This window comes from Notechis scutatus, chromosome 6 (genome assembly GCF_049901735.1).
Source record: "Notechis scutatus isolate UNSWTSFEM ecotype Mainland chromosome 6, rNotScu1.2, whole genome shotgun sequence".
NCBI lineage: Eukaryota > Metazoa > Chordata > Lepidosauria > Squamata > Elapidae > Notechis > Notechis scutatus.
The window spans coordinates 60,656,120-60,676,827 of NC_142014.1; the positions used below are offsets into that span (position 1 = coordinate 60,656,120).

At 40.6% G+C, this 20,708-nt stretch overlaps 1 protein-coding gene across 4 annotated transcripts in view; it reads left to right on the plus strand.

The window, feature by feature from the left end:
- The window catches only part of KIAA1549 (KIAA1549 ortholog), a 130,801-nt gene that overhangs the window by 57,379 nt on the left and 52,714 nt on the right, over positions 1-20,708 (plus strand). For all 4 annotated transcript variants that reach the window (XM_087968485.1, XM_087968484.1, XM_026692977.2 and 1 more), the window contains exons 2-6: positions 6,058-8,700; positions 11,447-11,535; positions 16,874-17,051; positions 17,968-18,098; positions 18,271-18,454. In XM_087968485.1, coding sequence (XP_087824611.1) covers positions 6,058-8,700; positions 11,447-11,535; positions 16,874-17,051; positions 17,968-18,098; positions 18,271-18,454 — 3,225 coding nt within the window. The remainder of the gene's footprint in view (positions 1-6,057; positions 8,701-11,446; positions 11,536-16,873; positions 17,052-17,967; positions 18,099-18,270; positions 18,455-20,708) is intronic.

Sequence of the window (20,708 nt, forward strand, 5' to 3'; positions counted from 1 at the left end):
TATGCCCCCATTGGAGGTCAATTAAGGCTCTTTGCAGACCGTTGGGATACTTCTACTTTGGATTCCTGGGTTCGAGACACCATTAGATTTGGCCTGGCTCTAGAATTCCACTCCTCACCTCTGAATGTTTTTATGACATGCCCTTTCTCCAAGAACCCTGTTAAAAGGAATCTGATGGAGACAGCGATCAGTCACTTACTGGAAATCAGGGCTATCCAGCCAGTAGCCCGGGATCAGCAAGGGCAAGGGTTCTACTCACTACTCTTTGTAGTCCCTAAGAGTTTAGGGGGATAGAGGGCAATTTTAGATTTAAAATGACTCAACTGTTCCCTCATTTATCGTAAATTTAAAATGAGTATGTTGCAATCCATTCTGCTTAGCATAAGAAAAGGCAACTTTTTAACTTCCTTTGACTTAACAGAGGCCTATTTACACATACCAATTAGACCTTCCCACAGCAAATTTCTCAGATTTTGTTATAACAACCAACACTTTGAATATGTCACCCTGCCCTTTGGGTTGTCATCTGCCCCAAGGTCTTGGCAGCTCTGGCCGCCCATCTTAGGGCACACCCGTAAGACTGCAGTGCTACCTGGATGACATTTTAATTTTATCTTCCTCATCCAGGCAGGCAGAATTGGATACTCAAATCACATTGCAAACCCTTCAACAACATGTTTTTTCCATTAATTAGGCAAAGAGTCCCCTCGACTTGTTTACGTCACCTGGGTTCAGTAATAGACACAGTTAAGGGAAGAGTGTTTCTATCTACTGAGAGGCAGGAGAGCATCAAGAACTTAGCTCAGACTATCAGAACCCTCAAATGGGGTTTAAATCTAGCTGATTTTCCAAATTACTGGGGAAAATGATTTGTATTTCTATTATCCCTTGGGCCCGGTTCCATGCTAGATCGCTCCAATGGTACTTGCTTCCTTACCAAAGATCGGGACGAAGCAACTCCAAGACCCGAGTATTTGTTCCAACAAAATCCTGCTCTCTCTGCACTGGTGGACTGTTCCGACCATCAACATGGGTTGTCCACTGAAAGACCCCCACAGACTCGCCATCACTACAGATGCCAGCCTGTTTGGATGGGGAGCACATTTCCAGTCCCTCTCGGCTCAAGGACATTGGTCAGCAGCAGACCAACCAAACAGCATAAATTGGTTGGAGCTCAGGGCAGTCCATCTGGCCCTTCGCAGTTTCCTTCCTCATATTCGAATGAGAAACATCCTCACACTAACAGACAACGTCACAACAAAAGCACATATAAACCAACACGGGGGTACCCACTCAAAACAACTCATGTGGGAAGCAGGGAGACTGTGCCTTTGGGCAGAAAGGAACTTGAGCTCCATCACAGCGGAGCATATTTCCGGGCTTACAGGCAGACTGGCTGAGCAGGGCCACAGTCAACCAGTCGGAGTGGCGCCTGCACTCAGATCTAGTTCAGGAGGCGGTTCAGAGATTCGGTCTGCCAGTTATAGATCTGTTCGCTTCTCCCCTGAACACACAGCTCCTGAGATTCATTTCGAGATACCCATCCCAGGGGGCGGAGAACATCAACACCCTCCGTTGCCAGTGGCCCCAGGGACTCCTCTATGCCTTCCCCTCTCTCCCGCTGATACCCAAAGTAATCCAAAAGCTGCTGGACGAGAAAGCGGAACTGATCTTGGTGGCACCATACTGGCCCAGGAGGCTGTGGTTCGCAGATCTCAGGGGTCTGTCCACAGAAGAACCATGGAAAATTCCATCGCACAAAATTCTGCTCACCCAGGGACTGATTCAACACCTGGACCCTCAATGGCTACACCTAGCCATTTGGAGGTTGAGCGGAGACATGTAAGAAAGAAGAATCTCTTGACCAGGGTGATCAACACCATTCAAGCAGCTCGGCGCCCTTCTACGAGCTGTATATATAATGCCACATGGACTATCTTTTATAAATGGTGCTCCAAATCCAAGGTGGAGCCATTTTTACTGTCAGTGGCACAAGTTTTGGAGTTTCTTCAAGATGGTCTTGACAGGGGTCTCTCTCCAAACACTTTAAGGTGGTGGCTATTGCCTCGGTGGTGACCTGGGAAGGTCTAACATTCATCTCCTACCACCCACAGATAAAGAGTTTTCTTCGGGGTGCCACAAATTTATCTCCACCAGTGGTACATCGTTACCTTAACAAGGTACTCACAGGGACCTTAACAAGGTACTTACAGCACTCACGAAGGGTCCATTTGAACCACTGAAAACTACTAGTCTCCATTTTCTCACATACAAGGTAGTTTTCCTCGTAGCTATAACATCAGCATGACGTATCTTGGAAATAGCGGCTCTATCGGCCCGAAAGGACCTTTGTATATTCCATACTGACAGAGTGGTTCTTTGACCAGACCCCACATTATCAAAAGTCAATTCTGCCTTCCCCAGGGCACAAGAACTTGTGCTCCCAAATTTTTGCCCCAGGCCTTCTCAGGGCCTAGAGCATCAGTGGCACCAACTTGATGTCTGCAGAGCTCTCCGTACGTACTTACATCGAACGCCTCCTTTCAGGAAGACTGAAGCCCTTTTCGTATCTTTTCAGCCAACCATTCAGGGGCATAAGGTCTCACCTTCAACTATAGGCAGGTGGCTGAAAGCCACGATAGCCAAGGTGTACGAGATTCAATCATTACCCGTGCCTAGGGGCATCATGGTGCATTCAAGAAGGAGTGTGGTAACTTCAGCGGCCTGGGCCACACAAGCTCCTATAGCAGAAATATGTAGAGCGGCAACATGGCTCTCTCCATCACCTTTCATTCAGCATTACAAAATTGATGTATTTACTTCTGCTGAGGCCTCCTTTAGGAGGGTGTTACAACGGGTCCACTCAGACAGTGGGGGGGCTCCAACCCAGACAGAGACCCTCCCATAGGACAAGCCAAGCTTTGGTATGTCCCACTCTCTGGATGCTCGGAGCAGTTCAATGGAGAAGGGGTGTTGGTACTTACCTGATACGCCGGTTCTCAGTGAGCTGCGACGAGCATCCAGCCCCACACAATATCCGTCTGGTGGGATCCTGTTCCGGCCAACGAAATCTGGAAATTCGTAAAACAAACAAACAAACATAACAAAGAAGAGGCCGGGGGTTGCATCACCTCATCTTCGCCTGGGGGATGCTTGGGAGGAGTCAGGGAGGAGTAAGAGCGTTCTAACAATTAAGCCCAGCCTATCCGAGCAGAGACTAAGCAGCTCCCACTCTCTGGATGCTCGGAGCAGCTCACTGAGAACGGGCGTATCAGGTAAGTACCAACACCCCTTCTTTTCTTGTTTAATGAGCATTTTGGTGCAAAAATTGGTAAAGATGGCAAAAAAAGGTACATGCATTACATATAATTGGTGTGAATTAAAATGTTTGGGATAATTTGCTATAAGAAAGTGCTAAAAATAGGGGAAAACAGAAGTTAATCAATTGCATGTGCACTGTTCTGAAATGTATCTCTAATATTCCTCCTCAAGAGTCTGTGTTACATTGTACATCTGTATAGTTATAATCTAGCTTCATGTCTATTTAGGTTTCTGAGCATTTTGTGTATTAATTTTAAAAATGCATGAACAGGATCTGCTGAAACTCATGAATGTGGCAGTGTAGATGGTAGCAATATTCTTACAAAAATCTCTGTGTTGAGCCAGGAGCACCTGCAGAGTGGAATAACTATTAGCATAAAATAAGACTGTATTTCCAAGTCTGCTATGTTACACCATTCCACTACTTTACTTAACTGTTCTGTAATTTCAAACTATAGGTAGTTTGCAAAGTTGAGAAGAAGAAGCAGCAATCCAATTCTATGTTATTTCCCAAAAGAGAATGTGGAAGTGTTCCATGCAGTCACTAGAAACTGAACTGAATTTGTAGGAGACATTCTCTTTTATTTATTAGCCTGTAACATTCTGTTCACATAACTCATAGTTTTCTTTTGTGTTTTGCCATTCCAGACCCTAGAAATAGTCTATATTTACTGAAAATCCAAATCTTTTTATGTCCAATGTGGGATTTTAGGCAAAGAGGTGAAAACCTATCATAAAGAGCCAGTGTGTTATAGTGGTGTTAGCTCTTTGAGGTTGTCCAGACAAGAAGCATTGCTAGAAATATCAGCACTATTTTTATTGTAAATCTGTGAGTCTTCCTCCTGTCTCCCAAGGTCATTGCTATATCATAGCAATAGCACTTAGACTTATATACTGCTTCACAGTGCTTTACATCCCTCTCTAAAACATTTATAGAGTCAACATATTGTTCCCAACAATCTGAGTCCTCATTTTACTGACGTGAGAAGAATGGAAGGCTGAGTCAACTTTGAGCTGGTGAGAATTGAACTGCCAAACTTCTGGCAGCTGGCAGTCAGCAGAAGTAGCCTGCAGTACTGCATTCTAACCACTGCGCCACCACAGCTCCATCATAAGTGGCTATGGTGTTAGACTGGCACATGAGAGACCCAGATCCTAATTACCTTTAGCCACAGAAGTTTTGTATATGATTTTATATTAGGAATGCTCTCTCAGCTCAACATACTTCACAGGTTTGTTGTGGGGAAAAAGTAGGCAAAGGCAATGCAATGCAATGGATGCCACCTTGAACTCCTGTGTGAAAAATAGAACAAAATTTTAACAAATAATTTGCCTTAGGAAATGAATACTGTTTTTCCATCCTAATTATTTTAAATATAAAACGAACAATTTCTGAATTTTTAATAACTGAATGGACCTAATATTTAACTCTTCTCATGGACACGACAATATGTTCTTTTCATTCCCAACAGAGGTCTTAACTGAAGAGAGGTTCAGTGTAAGTTAACATATATATTATTGTTTTCCCATTCTGATTTTGTCCTTAAGAAACAAACATTTGTTTCTTAAGGACCAAAAGTTTCCTAGGGAAACTTTTCCATATAAATTTATTTGCTGAGGAATCCAATGCATTTCTGATTTGTCAGGCTTTTTCTTCACTCCAAGTGAAATGTTGTCTTTGAACAAATCCAACTCTTCCACTTAGTCTTTTTTTCCCCCAGGACAAAAATCAATACTAGTAGAACTGCTTTTCAGGGAGGAATTATTGTCTTGTTATCCTCCTGTCAGTGTGTGTAGTGAGAGAAAAAATAATGGGGGGTGGGGGGAAAGAAAGACTAATTCCACCATACAAGATAAAGTTGACCAGCTGAGTTGTTAGTTTCAGTCCTTAGCCAAACTAAGTAGGTTTAGAGAAAGACCCAATTGGAAATTATCAGACAAGCAGAAAATGACTAATAGTCCTCCAATTTTTCTGTTTCCAAGGATCTGGAACTACTTTATACAAAGTGCCATATATCTAGTCCTGAAATATCACTAGCTGAAGGAGGAAAGCCCACAGCATTTGGGATATCTGCATTTTGACATTTTCTTCACTCATTAATGGCAATAAATAACTTGAAGGTAGAAAGAAAAAATAATGTGTTGAATGTAGACTACACAAATGAGACTATGTCATTTATGAGTTTGGAATTTTTCCTAAAATAGTTTAATAGTATTATGTAGGTTATAAAAACATATTTAAATGTACTTGCAAAATTCAGATAGAAGCAGTGTGTTGATTAGGCTTTCATCTTCTGGTATCCTCTCCCTTTTTTAAGAATAATTTTTTCCTTGGAAAAGCAGAAACTGAGGAGAAATATGTGGAATGGAGTATAAGCATACTTCCTAAAGTAGTAAAGCTCATATTTTATAATTACATCTTCAACTTATGAGAGCAATGCTGATAAGAAGAGCTGATAATTGTCAATTGGCTGTGGGCCTTTCAGTGTAATACATCATATGGGACTCTGAAGATTCAAGAGCTCCCTTAATCTTTGGCAAAAAGATTTCATGAACATGATAGCCTTGGAAGCAGCATATTTTGAGGATTATTGCATATATGTATAATTTCTACATAGACAACCTAACAGCTCTTGGATTAGTGAATCACTGTAGAATTTTGACACCATAGAGTGACAATATCAAGTTTATTTAACCTAATTATTCACATTTTTGTTTTCTTTGTTTTCTTTTTAGATGACATATATTTGGAGCAGCAGAACTTTTCTTCTCTTTTGCTGAGTCAAAGCATTGTGGTTAACAAGACACACACAGCCTTAACTGAAAGCACAAGAGATTCCAGGACAAATACAGAGTTTCCTGAGTTATCATCACCAATAACCACTCCTTTTGAAATGACCTCATTGGACCAAGAACGGGGGAGCAGAGCCTCAGTTCAACAAAATGGACCAGCACTGGATTTTTCAGTAACAAGCAATGAAGCCATCTTAAGCGACGATAGTTTTATTAGTTCAATTTCAAATGCACAACAGACTCCTTCACTGAAATCTTTTGTAGAAGACGATCATTTGGGTTCCTATCCAGTAAAGCCAACTAAAGAAACATTACAGACTTTATTATTAGCACCTTCACTAGCTGTCTCCTCTTTGCCACTTGATTATGTGGGAACATTGCAGACAACACTGCAAAGGGCTGCCTCTGTCCCCCATATATCTCTCCCGCACTTGAAGTCTTTTGATGGGATGAATATTAATCTAACTCCATACAGAGACTTGCTCATGCCTCAGACTGACTTACATTCTGTTGCATTAGAAATGGCAGATGCAAGTATTGGAAAAGAAGGGGAGAGTTTGCCATCTTATCTTTTCTCTTCAACTTCTTTGCTTTTTGATACTACTGTAGAACAGTTGCCTACATATCACAATACACAAAGAACTTACACATATCCAGAAGCTCACTATAGTATCAATAGCAGTTTAACTGGAACACTGGGTCCAAAATATTCATCTGTCCTAAGCATTCCTACTTCATTAGCAACTATGTTTTCAACCCATTTTCCTTTTGTTTATCCTCATACCATTTCCTACACAGAGGCACCTGCTTTCAGTACTCCTTTTAATGAGATGTTTTTTACACACGAACTGTCCCAGAAATTCTCCAGAAATTCTGCATCAATTTTTCCCAGCTACTCAGAAAACAAACTCAGTGATTCCAAAAGTCCAGTGCCTTTCACTGAACCATATACATCATGTTTGTACTGTGACTTAATCTCAGTTTCTCCAGAATCATTTTTTTCAATGCGACTCACGGAAAACGAGGTGGGTTCAGGCGAGTATGGTGAGACACTCTCATTCGTGGTCTCTGATGTAAAGAGCATTGCATCACTTACATCAGAAATGAGTGACTTCTATGACATGCCTGAACCCCCTCCTGAAATCTTTGATACTAGTTTTCCATCAAGACCTGTTGTTTCACTTTCTTCAAGATTTACTGAACTCTCTGAGTCAAATTCTATGGAAATTAGCCTTAAAAGTATATTTACATCCATTTCCCCATCCCATTTCTATAGCCAGTCTTCTGAAATTATATCATTGGAAAACAGCCTAGTTAATTTCTCCTATTCTGTGTCCGAATTAGTTACAGTGGAATCTAGTACAGGCATTATGGAAAAATCATTTTCTAAAGTGGCTATGATTTCTCCAGAATCTGTCTTCACGGAGAATATGAGTATGTCTTCCATGACAATGGAAAATTCAATTTTGCTGGAAACATCTGAATTTATGCCGTCAGAAATCACACATTTATTTAGCACTGCACTAGAGTATTTTGCCACAGAAGACTCAGCTATCAGTAGATCAGACATTGTACCCAGCCTTTCATTCAGACCCTTTTCCTCTGAACCAACTGATCTGTCCCATTTATCATCTGCTATGGACACATCTTTTCTAGCAATGCCAAGTGATTTATCAACGCCTTTACCTCATATTTTGCCCACACTCCTTCCATCATCTGTGTTTTTTGACAATTCATCTGGTTGGAGTTCAGTTGAGCAACCAGCTATTGACATCACAAGTATGGAGACTTCTCTAGTCTCTTCATGGCAAAGTTCATTTTTTAATTTAAGCTCATCTTCTTTTCCAGTTATGCACAGTTCTGCAGTGATGCCATCATCACATTTCTATATGAACTCCATCTTACAAGAACCAACATCAATCTTGATGGTAGAATCTGAATTTTATTTTACCTCAGCTTTCACAGAAGCTACCTCTCACTTTGAGTCTTATTTCACTATTGATACCATGTTAACACAGCAGCTACCTGTGTCAGCTTCACAGCCTGTTTTCACCAGCAACATCTATGGGGATAATACACATGTGAGCTTGTGGTTCACATCACTGCAGTCAACCCCTGTCTTAACTTTTTCACCTTTTTTGTTAACTACAGCTATCGTTGAAGATAGTGGTGCTACTGCTAATTTCAGTCCATTTTCTTCCTTCACTGAGGTACCTTCTACCACAGATTTTTTTAAAACCACTCCTTATACACCGTTGTCAGCAGATATGAACAGCAGTGTAATTTCACCTACTGGACCAGTGGTTGTAGAGACATCTTCATTTGTGAATACTGCAGTTGAATCTGATGTTCTAACAAAAACTAGCATGACTGAGCATATTAGTATGACAGCTTTTACTACCACCACTTCCAGTAGCAAAATAGGACTTTCTTCAGTTACCAGCAGTACGTCAAGTTCTTCTATATCCTCTTCAACCTCTATCTGGACCCCTACACAGGTTACAGTGGCAACCATTCCAACTACCATGACTAAACAGCCTTATGTTTGCGACATTACAGTCCCTGATAAATACCTGGTAACAACTGGTAAGATTTTTTTCTTACTTACATTTCTCATTAAATATATATTTATACCACACTTCTATGGTATTGTAATAGAGAAAAATGAACTGATGTGATAGGACTGCAAATCTCTTGAACAATGCCCTAACTTTGCTGCTGTAATATTGTTTTTTCATATAATCTATTCTAGTATTTCTATTATTTAAAATGCTGTACGTAATAGAGATTGATTCGGGAATAGAATATTCATTGAGACTATGCTAAACCTCTTTTGGACCAGCCCATTCCTAAACCGCTTCATCAATTTCTGGGAGTACATGGAAAGTGACTTGAGGTGTCCCAGATTTGGAGATCTGGATGAAACAAACTTGTTCTGGGGTTATGTAACCTTCTATCCACTTCAAACTAGTTCCAGTTTAGATGATTCAGTTCCAGTTTGATTCATGTCCAAATGCTAAACTTCCTTCCATTTAATTTTCAAAAAGTCAACCTTCCCTAAGCTGCCATCCTCTGGCATGTTGGAACTGAGCCACAGTGGTGCAGTGGTTAGAGTACAGTACTGCAGGCTACTTCTGCTGACTGCCAGCTACCTACAATTTGGCAGTTCAAATCTCACCAGACTCAAGATTGACTCAGCCTTGTATCCTTCTGAGGTGGGTAAAATATGGACCCAAATTGTTGGGGGCAATATGCTGACTCTGTAAACCACTTAGAGAGGGCTGTAAAGCACTATAAAGCAGTATATAAGTCTAAGTGCTATTGCTATTGCTAATTGCAATTTCCAGAACTCTATGCTAACCTTTTAGACACTGCGGTTCCAATACAATGTGATGATTCCAAATTAATACGGTTGCTGAAATGCATATTATTATCTTTTGTCTCATTTAAAAGTGTTGAAAGTGTGTAGAATTCAGTCAAAAAAGGGACAGGCTTAGCTATTAGGATACATTATGAAATGCTTCATAGAAGTAAGGTAAATTTCCAGTTTTGTTTAACTGGATGCTATAGGAATATTCTCTAGCCCTATTTGTTTGTTTGAGTGTTGAGGAGTCAGCCAAAGTTTGCATGTTTAAATATATGTTTGAAATTCAGTGCTGGGTGGGGAAGACCAATTCTAAGTTCAGAATATGTCAGAAACAGGGAAATCATTGTTTAGCAGCTAATTGCTTTCCCAATTTTTCATTTCAGCAGCAATTTTTTAACACTAAGTTATGTGGCTTTCTGAACAAATTTTCTGTAGGTAGTGCTTCCTTAGAATACATCTACAGGGAGGGTGGGTCTAGGACAGTGGTGGCTAATCTTTTTGGCACCAAGTGTCCCAAGTACGCACATATCCCCAAAATGCAACATGCACGAGTGCCCTGCGCATGCATTCTGCCTCCGTGACGGAGCTGAGTTGAGGCAACAGCTCACGTGCCCAGAGAGACGCCTCTGAGTGCCACCTCTGGCATGCGTGCCATAGGTTCACCATCATGGGTCTAGGACAATTAGCCTTGGCTGACTCACCCTGGTCAATTTGCCCCAGTTGTCTCACCCTGGCTGACTCACCAAGGCCAACTTGCCACAGCCAACCCACCATAGGACAAGTCACTGTGAGACAGTTAAACACAGTATAATTCAAGAGAGGAGCAAGTGAATTGCAGTGGGCCTTGTCTTGCTTTAGGTTCAAGGTTCAAGCCTAAGCAAGACAAGGCCTGCTGCAATTCACCTGTCCCTCTCTTGAGTTATCCTGCATTGAATTGTCCCATGATAAGTTGTCCTGCAGCAAGTCGGCTGTGGTGAGCCAGCCAGGGTGAGTTGTCCCATTCCAATCAGAGAAGAAGCAATGAATAGGAGGGAATGCATGGTAGAAGTGAATGATGTAGTCAGTAGTAGCAGCAGCAATAGAACTTAAGAAATTGGTCTTTGTTCTGTCTCAGATATGAGTCTTTTTGGATGGTTATGACTGGCACTTTGTGATTATATATCTCTGCTTGGTTTCTGACTCTAGAATGAGAAATAACTCTAGGGCAGGGGTGTGAACCACCCTGGAAACAGCAGAGGTGGTGCCTCTGCCAGAGAGAAAATGGAGCTCCATTTTCAGCCACGATGGACTCCTGCAGCCCTCTGCCAACGTAAACGGAGCTCGGGAGGCTGTGCATGCCCCCCGAGCTCTGTTTTCCCTGGCAGAGGGCTAGCAGAACAAACTAAAAACAAAACAAAAGGAGACATGTTTCCCTTTTGCATTTGAGCATTCAAGAAGGGACAGGAAAAGAGAAAGGGAAAGAGAAAAGACAAAGAAAAGAAGAAAAGATAGGAAGAGAGCAAGGAAGGAAAAATAAGAGAAAGAAGGAGAAAGAAGAATGAAGAGGGAAGGAAAAATAAAGAAAAGGAAGGAAGGAAGGAAGGAAGGAAGGAAGGAAGGAAGGAAGGAAGGAGATTATAATGAGAGTGAGGGAGGGTCTGAGGGAAGTCCTGCCTTAGCACTTGGCTACCACAGGTGTCCCCGATACAAGTGATGTTGAACTGGCCATGCCTACCTTGGCCATGCTCACCCCGGTCCCCCGAGGTCAAACACAACCCTGATGCGGCCCTCCATGAAATTGAGTTTGACACACCTGCTCTAGGGCTTGCATTTCTTAATAGCAATGCTATTGTTATTTTTATAAAGAAAATTAATTCCTCCCAGTTCTCTAGTTATCCCGCTATCTGAATTGTTGCATCTAAATCTATATATACTTCTGGTAGTATCTAATATTTCTAATACTTATTTATTGATTCATCTTTTCAGTACTAGCACGGAAATCTGTAGTACAAAATATCAGTGAATCCATCAAAGAAATCCTGAAAAATGAATTTAGGAGAACGGTAGAACTAGAGGTAAGTGATAGAGCGTTTGCTCTGTGAAGATCGTTATATGAGTTAGAGACATTTACATAGAAATAACTGATGAAGGTGGTAGTAGCTTGAATATTAACTGATAACTGACAACCGAATCCGAAGTGTGTGCATCTTCACATGGTATCACATAATATGGTGGGGGGTGTTCTATTCTTTGCTGATCCAGGAAGCCTCAGAGTAAGCTCTTGAATCTGCTTCTGTGAATATTATTAGAATAATAGATAAAATTAGTTCAGTTCTACTTTGCAAAACAAACAACTGCTGATTTCCCTCCCAGGGTAGCAGTCAAAATTGGGATGTGATTATAATTTTCAGAAATATATAGTTGCAACCCATAGACCACGGACATCACACAACTCCTTTCATAATAGCCTCAGATTGTACTGCTGAAATTTAGGGGCAAAAACATCCATTTTCAGTTATATGATTTTCCTGTCTTCCCCCCTAAAATAATTGATTAGCTGCCTTCCAAAGTACCCCTTCCTCTAATGAACTGAAATACTTTGGCTTTGCCTGCTTTGATTATACCATTGTGTCATTTGTTATACCTCCTGCAAATCTTGGTGTCTGAAAAAATGGTTGATCCAGTTTTGTGTAGAGGTTAAGGTACCAGGCTACAAACTGGGAGTCCATGAATTCTAGCCCTTCCTTAGGCATGAAGCTAATTGGGTGACTTTAGGCCAGGGGTGTCTCATGTCGTCACTGCATCGTCACTGCATTGTCAGGTGATGTATCAGGATTTTTCCCCCTTTGCTAAACTGGGTGGGGGCGGGGCCAGCACGTGACGCATCCAGCCCACAGGCTGCGAGTTTGACACCCCTGCTTTAGGCCGTTCAGTTTCTTTCAATCCTAGGAAGTAGGCAATGGCAAACCACTTCTGAAATCTTGCCAAGAAAACTGCAGGGACCTATCTAGGCAGTTGCCAGAGTCTATGTGACTCAAAGGCACACAGACAGACAGACAGATATATCTTGGTAGCTGAAAAAAAATGATTTCTGATGTAGCACATTCACTGTTGTGTGTTTTGTTGCTTAGAGTTAAGTCTCATGGTAATGAAGAATAGTAGAAAACCACAGGGATTAGAGAGTACTGATGCAGGAACAAAAGATGCTTCATAAAGGCCATTTGTCATCTGATATTAAAAAGAGAGAAAAAACAGGAAAACAGAGAACAATCTTAAGAATGTACTCTTTGTTGCATCAGTGCTCTCTTCATAAGAGAAAAATAAAATAGATGAGAGGTATTTGAAAGTATTAAAAAATACTCTGGTTGAAAACAACAAAGAATTCTGAGATACCTGGCAATTAAAATATACATATATTGAAATCTGATCACCAGTTCTTAGCTGTATTAACAATCTTATTCCCAATAGATTAAAAATACATCTGTACAAAAGCTATTCTCAGTAGAGGTATTGAATATGGATATATTTTCCCCCTTTTGTATCATAATGGGTAAGTCTGGATTCCACCCAACATTTTTTCATTTGTGATTCAAACCCCCTCCTCCCCTCCGAGGGGGCGCTCGTGGGGGGGGGGGGGGGGGGGGTCCCAACCCAAAAAAAAAGGGGGGGGTAGGGGGAGGGGGCCGGGCCGCCCAGGCCTGGGTTGGGGGGCGGGGGGGGGGGCGCCGTGCCGCCGCGGGGGCCCCCCGCGCAGGAGGCGGGCCTCGCAGGGGTGCTTGCGGGAGGGGGGTCCGGGGGGGGGGGGGGCGAGCGGCCGGGGGGGGGGGGGAGGGGGGGGGAAAGAACGTAAGCTCAGTGCAGATGCCTAAAAGGCCTGGCGGGGGCGCCGTCTCCGGGGGGGGCTGTTTCACGGAGCGCAGGTTACTGATATATGTAATGGCTAGGACCAGAATAAAGCAAATGAAGCTTAATTTAGATGTTTCTGATCACCCGAGAAGCTTACTAGAAAATAGAAATTTAAATTATGTTGGGTGGAATTTCTTAAACTCCTGGATATAATCTTGACTGAAGTTCCAGCTTTCAGAAATGTTTAGAAGTGTGTTTGCACAGCTAAGGTTAGTTCATTAGATGCACACATTTCTTAAATAATGTGTCAAGATGACCAAGTTCTAGCCTAACAAACACTCTCTTTGAAAAAGTTTTTTGGAAACTTCCTCTGCCACAAACTTCTATGATCTAAATGTTAAACTGAGATTAGTTATAAGAAAGAAAAATTAATAATTTACATCATTCTGTATCTGAGCAAAATTCAAACTGCTGGTTGTAGGGTATTTGAAAATTCATGTTCCATTATATAAGCTGTCTGCAAGTCACTGTCTCTAAGGGAGAGTTAAAATTTGCCTTTTTCCTTTAATGAAATCTGGGAATTGGTATTATAGTTTGGTTGAGGGTCATTTGTGTTCCTATTTATCTGCCTTTATGGATACTCATTATTATTGATGATATTCCTGGAATTCCAACTCTTTAAAGCAATCCTATCCTTTTTTTCTTCAAGAATCAAATCAAATTCAGGAATCTTGCACTGCCCAATTATAAATAGACATGTATCTAACATTTATGTATGATATAAAAAAGATACATAAATTAATGTAAGCTGCAGCAATAATAGGTATTGTGGGCCCCATAGCACTTATTTTCTGAAAACATTTGATGTATGTCCTACCAGTCTTATAAGATTATCTCCCCTTGAGTTCCCTTGATCACATTCCATCACTCAAATTTGTAAACAGAATTGAACAAATATTTTTGAAATCCTTGTGTTATTGTTCCTTATGCATACCTGTATATCCAGTTTCCCCTTGATTTACACTTCAAGCCTCTGATGAATAACATTTGAGCTCCAATCAATTTACAGGTCTGCTGCATTTTTTAAACCAATAATGCATATAACCTTCCATGCTTGATCTGTCCTCCAGAAATCATTTATCTTAAAGCAAGAAGTCATATTTCTGCACTTAACTCATGTTTGCATTATGATTGAGTGGTATCATTGCCTGCTTTCTCTCTTGGGCAGAGAATAGTTTCCATTCCTAATTACAACAAGGTACATCTCAACTGCTCTCACCTCCCTTAAGAAAGAGATTTATGTCTTGCAATGGAATTTTGCCAAGATAGCTATGTTTTGAAATTAACTGCTGTGCAGCTTAATAACCTCCACTAATGACTTGTTGTCAGATGGCTTGGAAATGCATTCCCTAGTGTGAAACTCTTGCAAACAAAGTTGGCTTGCTGTTAAATTTTCTAGATGAATTGCTTTATGTAAAGTACAGTTCAATGGTAAACGTTTACGTGGATTCCATGGTTTTGCTTTTCCATGGTCCTTCACATTTTGTGTTATGGCTTGCAAGATGTTTTCTTTTATTTGCGATTGGGCAAGAGAATCATTTTTTAATGCAACACCAAGTCATGCTTTAGAAGACACAAACATGTGTGGCTCCAATTTAACATTAATGATTCAGCCTTAACATAAGAAGCATAAAATATGTAAAGTTGTAACCTTTTATTACAACAGTGCCTGGCAGAGAAAAAAAAATGAAAATCTCTTAGACTCAGCAAGTTTTCACTCTGATTAAGAAAATGTGAGGTTACATGAAAAAAAAACAAGTCATCAGTCGCTCTATAGTTTTGAAGTGCATTCCTATTGCATTATTTAGGAATACCTATATTAGTGTTCAATTGATAATTTATAGAAATATTATTTTATTATTGTTTCTACTATAGGGATATGACAGAGATTTGCAAAAGGAATGGGGAGGTGGAGTAATTTAAGATGAATAATTATGGAATCATAATGGCCATATAAATCTATGACCCTGTTGTAAAATAATTAATTTACAGATACAGGACTTATTTATGTAAGTTTAGAAGAGGTTGGGCATTCTAAGTTTCATTTCAAAGAAAGAAATTATGCAACAAAAATTGGTAAATTAAAAGTTGGTAAATTAAGCCAAAACTGTTTACATACTAAACAGTTAAGGCATGATCCTTCTTTTAAAACATTTATTGTAGCTGTTACCAGAGTTCAATCACCTGGCTTAATGGGAAGTCATGATTATGAGAAAAGTGTGCCACAGTGTCAAAACACAAGAGTCTACAAAAGCTGCATTTAGGCATTACTGAAAACATGTATGAAGTGTGCATGGGAGTATCAACTTTAAATCAAGCATTATTTCCTGGAGCCATATGAGTCCAGGAAAAAAAGCACTTCATTAAGTAGTTGCTATCCATCTTTGACATGAGCATTCCTCTGTATTCTAAAATTATTTTTCCCCTTTGAACCTGAATTGCTATATAGTAAGGTTTACTATGATTTATGAACCAAGGGTGATTAATGTAGCTGAACCATCCCTTTATGTTTAAATGCAGGAGATCACTAACCTTCTGACAACATCTGGAAAAAAACATGTTGAAAATTGAAAAGCCACAGCAATTTACTGAACAGACTGGCTGGAATGTTTTGGGGTGCTGATGCTAACATCCTACAAACAACAGCCTTGGCATTGGTTTATTCCACAGCCAAATATTATGCCAGCATGTTACTTTAACAGTGCCCACACCCAAATGGTTGATGTCCAACTCCACCAGACAATGCATATTATTTCTAGTACATTGCATCCCACTCCTGTGCATTGGTTACCAATACTTAGCAATATCATACTGCCCCATATTAGAAGTCAACAAGCTCTCATCCCGATATGTTCAAAGATGCTGAACAACAAAGCCCACCTTATTCACCAGGACAATGCACAGCCCATCAAATGGTTGAAATCTTGTAGGCCACTATTTGCTTAGCCATCTATCCAGTTTAATCCCGAGAATGTCTGGAGAGAGGAATGGTCCAAGGCACCTTTTTGTGGCTTGACCATTGATAATCCCTCTATCAAACCACCTGGTTTTAACCTGTCTCTCTCTGTCTGGTTGATATTGAACAGAATTAGGTTTGATACTGGAAGAAGTGCCTCTGCTCTGTATCAGTGGGGATGGAAAGATTCCCCTTGTTGTGATTGTGGTGCTTATATGCAAACTATTAAACGTATTGTGCAAGATTGCCCATGACATGCCTTCTCTGGTTCTCCAGAAGATCTGCACAAAGCAATGCCAGAGGCGATCACCTGGATAGCTGAATTGGACATCCAGTTATGAGGCCACTGCCATACCCCTATAGAAGTTTTGTATAAAATTATGCAGATTGTGTGTTTACTTCTCTTTTGTCATGTTCTCATCATATGCTAATAGTGGCTGAAGACATTCATTACCACAACTAGTGCACACAAATCTTTCTATAAAAAGATGATGCGGTGCAGAAAATAGTGCTACTTTTAGGGATTTAAAACTCTCTTATTTTTAATACAGGTGTACACACTTTCTCCCAAATTCTCTTTTCTGGTGACCTCGGGGCCTTTTGTCTACACGGCAATTGCTGTCATCAATGTATTGGTGAATAGCAGCCTTCTATATGGTGAAACACCTCTCATTTCATCAGTGCAACCATCTCTTCCTGCTCCTGCTGTCCAGTTCCGAGTGCAAACTGGTAAGCCTCTTTGTATTGTTTCTGTGCTGAGAAAGAATCATGGACTTTTGATGATCCAAGATTTGTTGAAGGGAAGACACTTGAAGCGCAATTTAGGATTAATACACTCCAAATCCAAGATGTGTGCATCTGTTCAAAAATAATATTATTTAGATTTCTTGCTATTGGTAGAAAAATCAGTGTATAAATGAAAAATGGAGAACAGAAGTTATTTTCTCCAAGGCGAGCTCCTATATATTAATTGAGTTCATGCAATTTTCATTCACCTGGTGTTGATCTTTTAAACAAAGAACATTAGGAGGTCCCAAAGTTTTCATTAGCCCAGGGCATTCTTTCTATTGTCCCTAATGGATAATAAAGCATGACTGAAAGAATCAGTAGAAGGGAGGTACAGAAGTATAAGCATTCATGCATTAATTTAGTATAGATATAGCAAGATGCTAGAGAGAAATAAGGATGAGTCTACAATCACTTGCATTAGATTGGTTGTAAGTATTCATTATCTTATGTACATGACTAGGTGACATAAATTAGATAAATAAAACTGTGTTGCTAGATTTTACTTGAGGGGTGAATTATATAATTGGAATACCAAATAAAGTATTGATATTGCTTGGATCTCCATAATATACTAAACCACAATGTGGTCTGTTTGATTTTGACTAGCATATGAACTCAGCCACTGAAGATTATAAATCATGGTGTATTATTTAGAATGTTATGCAAACCCAACCATTTGTGGGGGTTTTTCCCCATTAAATCATGATGTAACCATGATGTATGAAACAGGTCATTGGGGCTAAAGACTGCTCCTACCTTCCAACCTTAGAATAGATTTCCCGTTCAAGCCTTGTCATCTCTAGCCAGAAGTACTAAACTTAAATCTAGTAACACAAATTTAATTTTCTACTTCTAGTCCTTCAGTTTGTACCTCGAAGTATTGACATTGGGTTCTGTAACTTCAGCCAGCGCATTGAAAAAGGACTGAGGTTTGCCTTTGAGGAGGTGAGAAAGCATCATCAGGATATTTCCAACTTCACTGTGCAGGTAAGACAAGCATCTCCTGAAATGGAAACTACATCTTCTCTTGTCTGCTCTCCCCTCTGCTTTCCCCAATGCTGAATTTTATGGGGATACTAACCATAGAGACATAAATCATGATTATGCTAGCTACATGTTGAAATGTTTTCAAAAGTTCTTTCTAACATGGTCTTTTCAGATACTAAATATAACTCTGGGTCAGCCTAAAGCAGTGTTTCGGCAAGGCCCTGTGCAAATTATATTTGCCGTTCGAGAGAAGCGTGGATTCCTGAATGGGTCTGAAGTTAGTGAACTGCTAAGAAACCTATCTGTGGTAGAGTTCAGTTTTTACCTGGGCTTCCCAGTGCAGCACATTGCAGAACGTGAGTAAACTTGAAATTATTTTTATTTATTTTATCTGTTAATCAAATTTATGTCATCTCACAAGAAGTGCTCTGGGCAGCATACAATAATCAATTAAAAAACAATCCTATAAAAGTTATAAAAATCAGCATTAAAATGGGGATTAATTCAAACTAAACTATATTAAAATCCCCAAGCACAGAGAGAGTGAGTATATCCACCTCAGTAAATGAGTCAACTAACAAATCTTCAGTTCCTTCTGGTCTGGTAGTATAACCAGATCTTGAGAAACTTCCAGAACGTCAAAAGGGATGACCAAATTTGTGTGTGGAATGTTCCATAAGGCTGGCTCCGTGGCAGAGAATGCCCACAACCTGGAACCTACTAAATATAGCTTCCTGACAGATGGTATCCATAGTATGCTCTCTGCCAGATCTAATGGCCCAGGCTAATATAACTGGGGAGAGCCCATTCACATGCCATAAAGGGCTTTAAAAGTTAAAACCAGCAGCTTGAATTGGACCAAGAAGCAGTCTGGCAACCAGCCCCACTGAGAGGTATGATACTGATAGTCCTTGACTTATGACACTAATAGAGTCTGTCCATTACTGTTGGAAGTTCTAATCTACATTAAATGATCCGTGTCATTAATGACTTCCCCCTGCCTATGCTCCCCAGTGCATTCATTAACCCCCATGGGGTTACTCAGGGGTAGGGGAGACCATGGGAGGCCTAGTGCAGGCACAGCCCACCTGCATTAGCTCCCCACAAGGCCTCTGAGATAACCCGTGATCTGCTTCCTGCCCCTTGGGTTCCCCAAGCCCTATAGGCCTCCTCTGTACTTCACTCTGCCACAATCACACACTTACCTTTCAAAGCTATTCAGAGCTCCAATTCCTTGAGCTCTGGATATCTTCAAAAGGCAAGTGACCGGGTTGGGTGGGGAGGAGGCTGCTGTTAGGCATCCAGAATTGTCCATGGTAATCAATCACTCCGAGACAAGTATAATCTCCAACTGATTTATTAGGAACAGCTCTGGCACTTCTATTCAATTTCCAAACTGAAAGTTATTTTCAGCGTGTTTCACCAAATCCACCTTCTCTCCTCCTCTTCATTAATCACGAGAACCAATTAACTGCTGCTGGAATTTTTTAATGCGACATAGGAAATAACCTTGAACTTTCCAACTCCTCCACCCTCTTTTGCATTCCTTATAACAATCTTGGCAGCTCAATCTCAGAGCTGACAGCTGCTTCACCAGTAAGATGGTAAAGCAGACCCAATACCTATGGGAATCCAACAGGGCAGGATGAGGGGGAAATAGATGGGTAGGCATGCCACAGAATCTCTGTGGTCAGTCATAAGGGTGAATAACCATGGGGCACTGCAGGCGTTACTTGGAAATGGATATGTATGTAACATTTTTGTGGGGGGTATTGTAACTTTGAATGGTCATTAAATGGCCAGTCATATCTCAAGGACTACCTGTATGTGTCATTCTAGTAGCACACATAACTGCCCCTACTGCTGAATACGGCATCAGCTGAAACTTCTGAGTTATTTACTCACTTACTTACTTATTTTATTTAATATCCTGCCCTAGTTTTATATATACATATAAACAACTCAAGGTGACAAATATATCTTATACTCCTTCTTCCTCCTGTTTCCCCCACAACAACAATTTTGTAAATTACGGTATGTTGGGTTGAGAGAAAGTAACTGGCCCAAGGTCATCCAACTGGCTTTCATGGCTATGATGGAACTAGAACTCACAATCTCCCGATTTCTAACCTGGCGCCTTAACTACAGACCAAACTGGCTCTTCAAAGATAGCTCATGTAGAATGCATTACAATGGTTCAGTCTGTAGATGATGAGCATATGAGAGCAGAGCCTCTTGATCCAGGACAGACACAACTGGGGCATATCTCAAAGCTGTGAAAAGGCCCTTCTAGCCACAAGTGCCACCTGATCCACAACCAAGAGTTGTGAGTTTAGTAGGACACCTAGATTGTGCACTGGCAAGTGTGACTCAATTCTGGCACCGAGGATATTGTCTAAATGAAATAAATTGAACAAATAAACATATCAGGGATATTATTTGCTACATTGAACACTTTTTACTCCTGGCATCTTAAATCGTGAAGTTCTAAAATTAGGTTTCTACAAGCCCTATCTTAGCTATCTTGCTAATGTCATAATTTTAAAATTGCCACATTTTGCCTTTGGCAAAGGTTAGTGTTCTTCCCTCTCCAGTTCTGTTTGGGAGAGT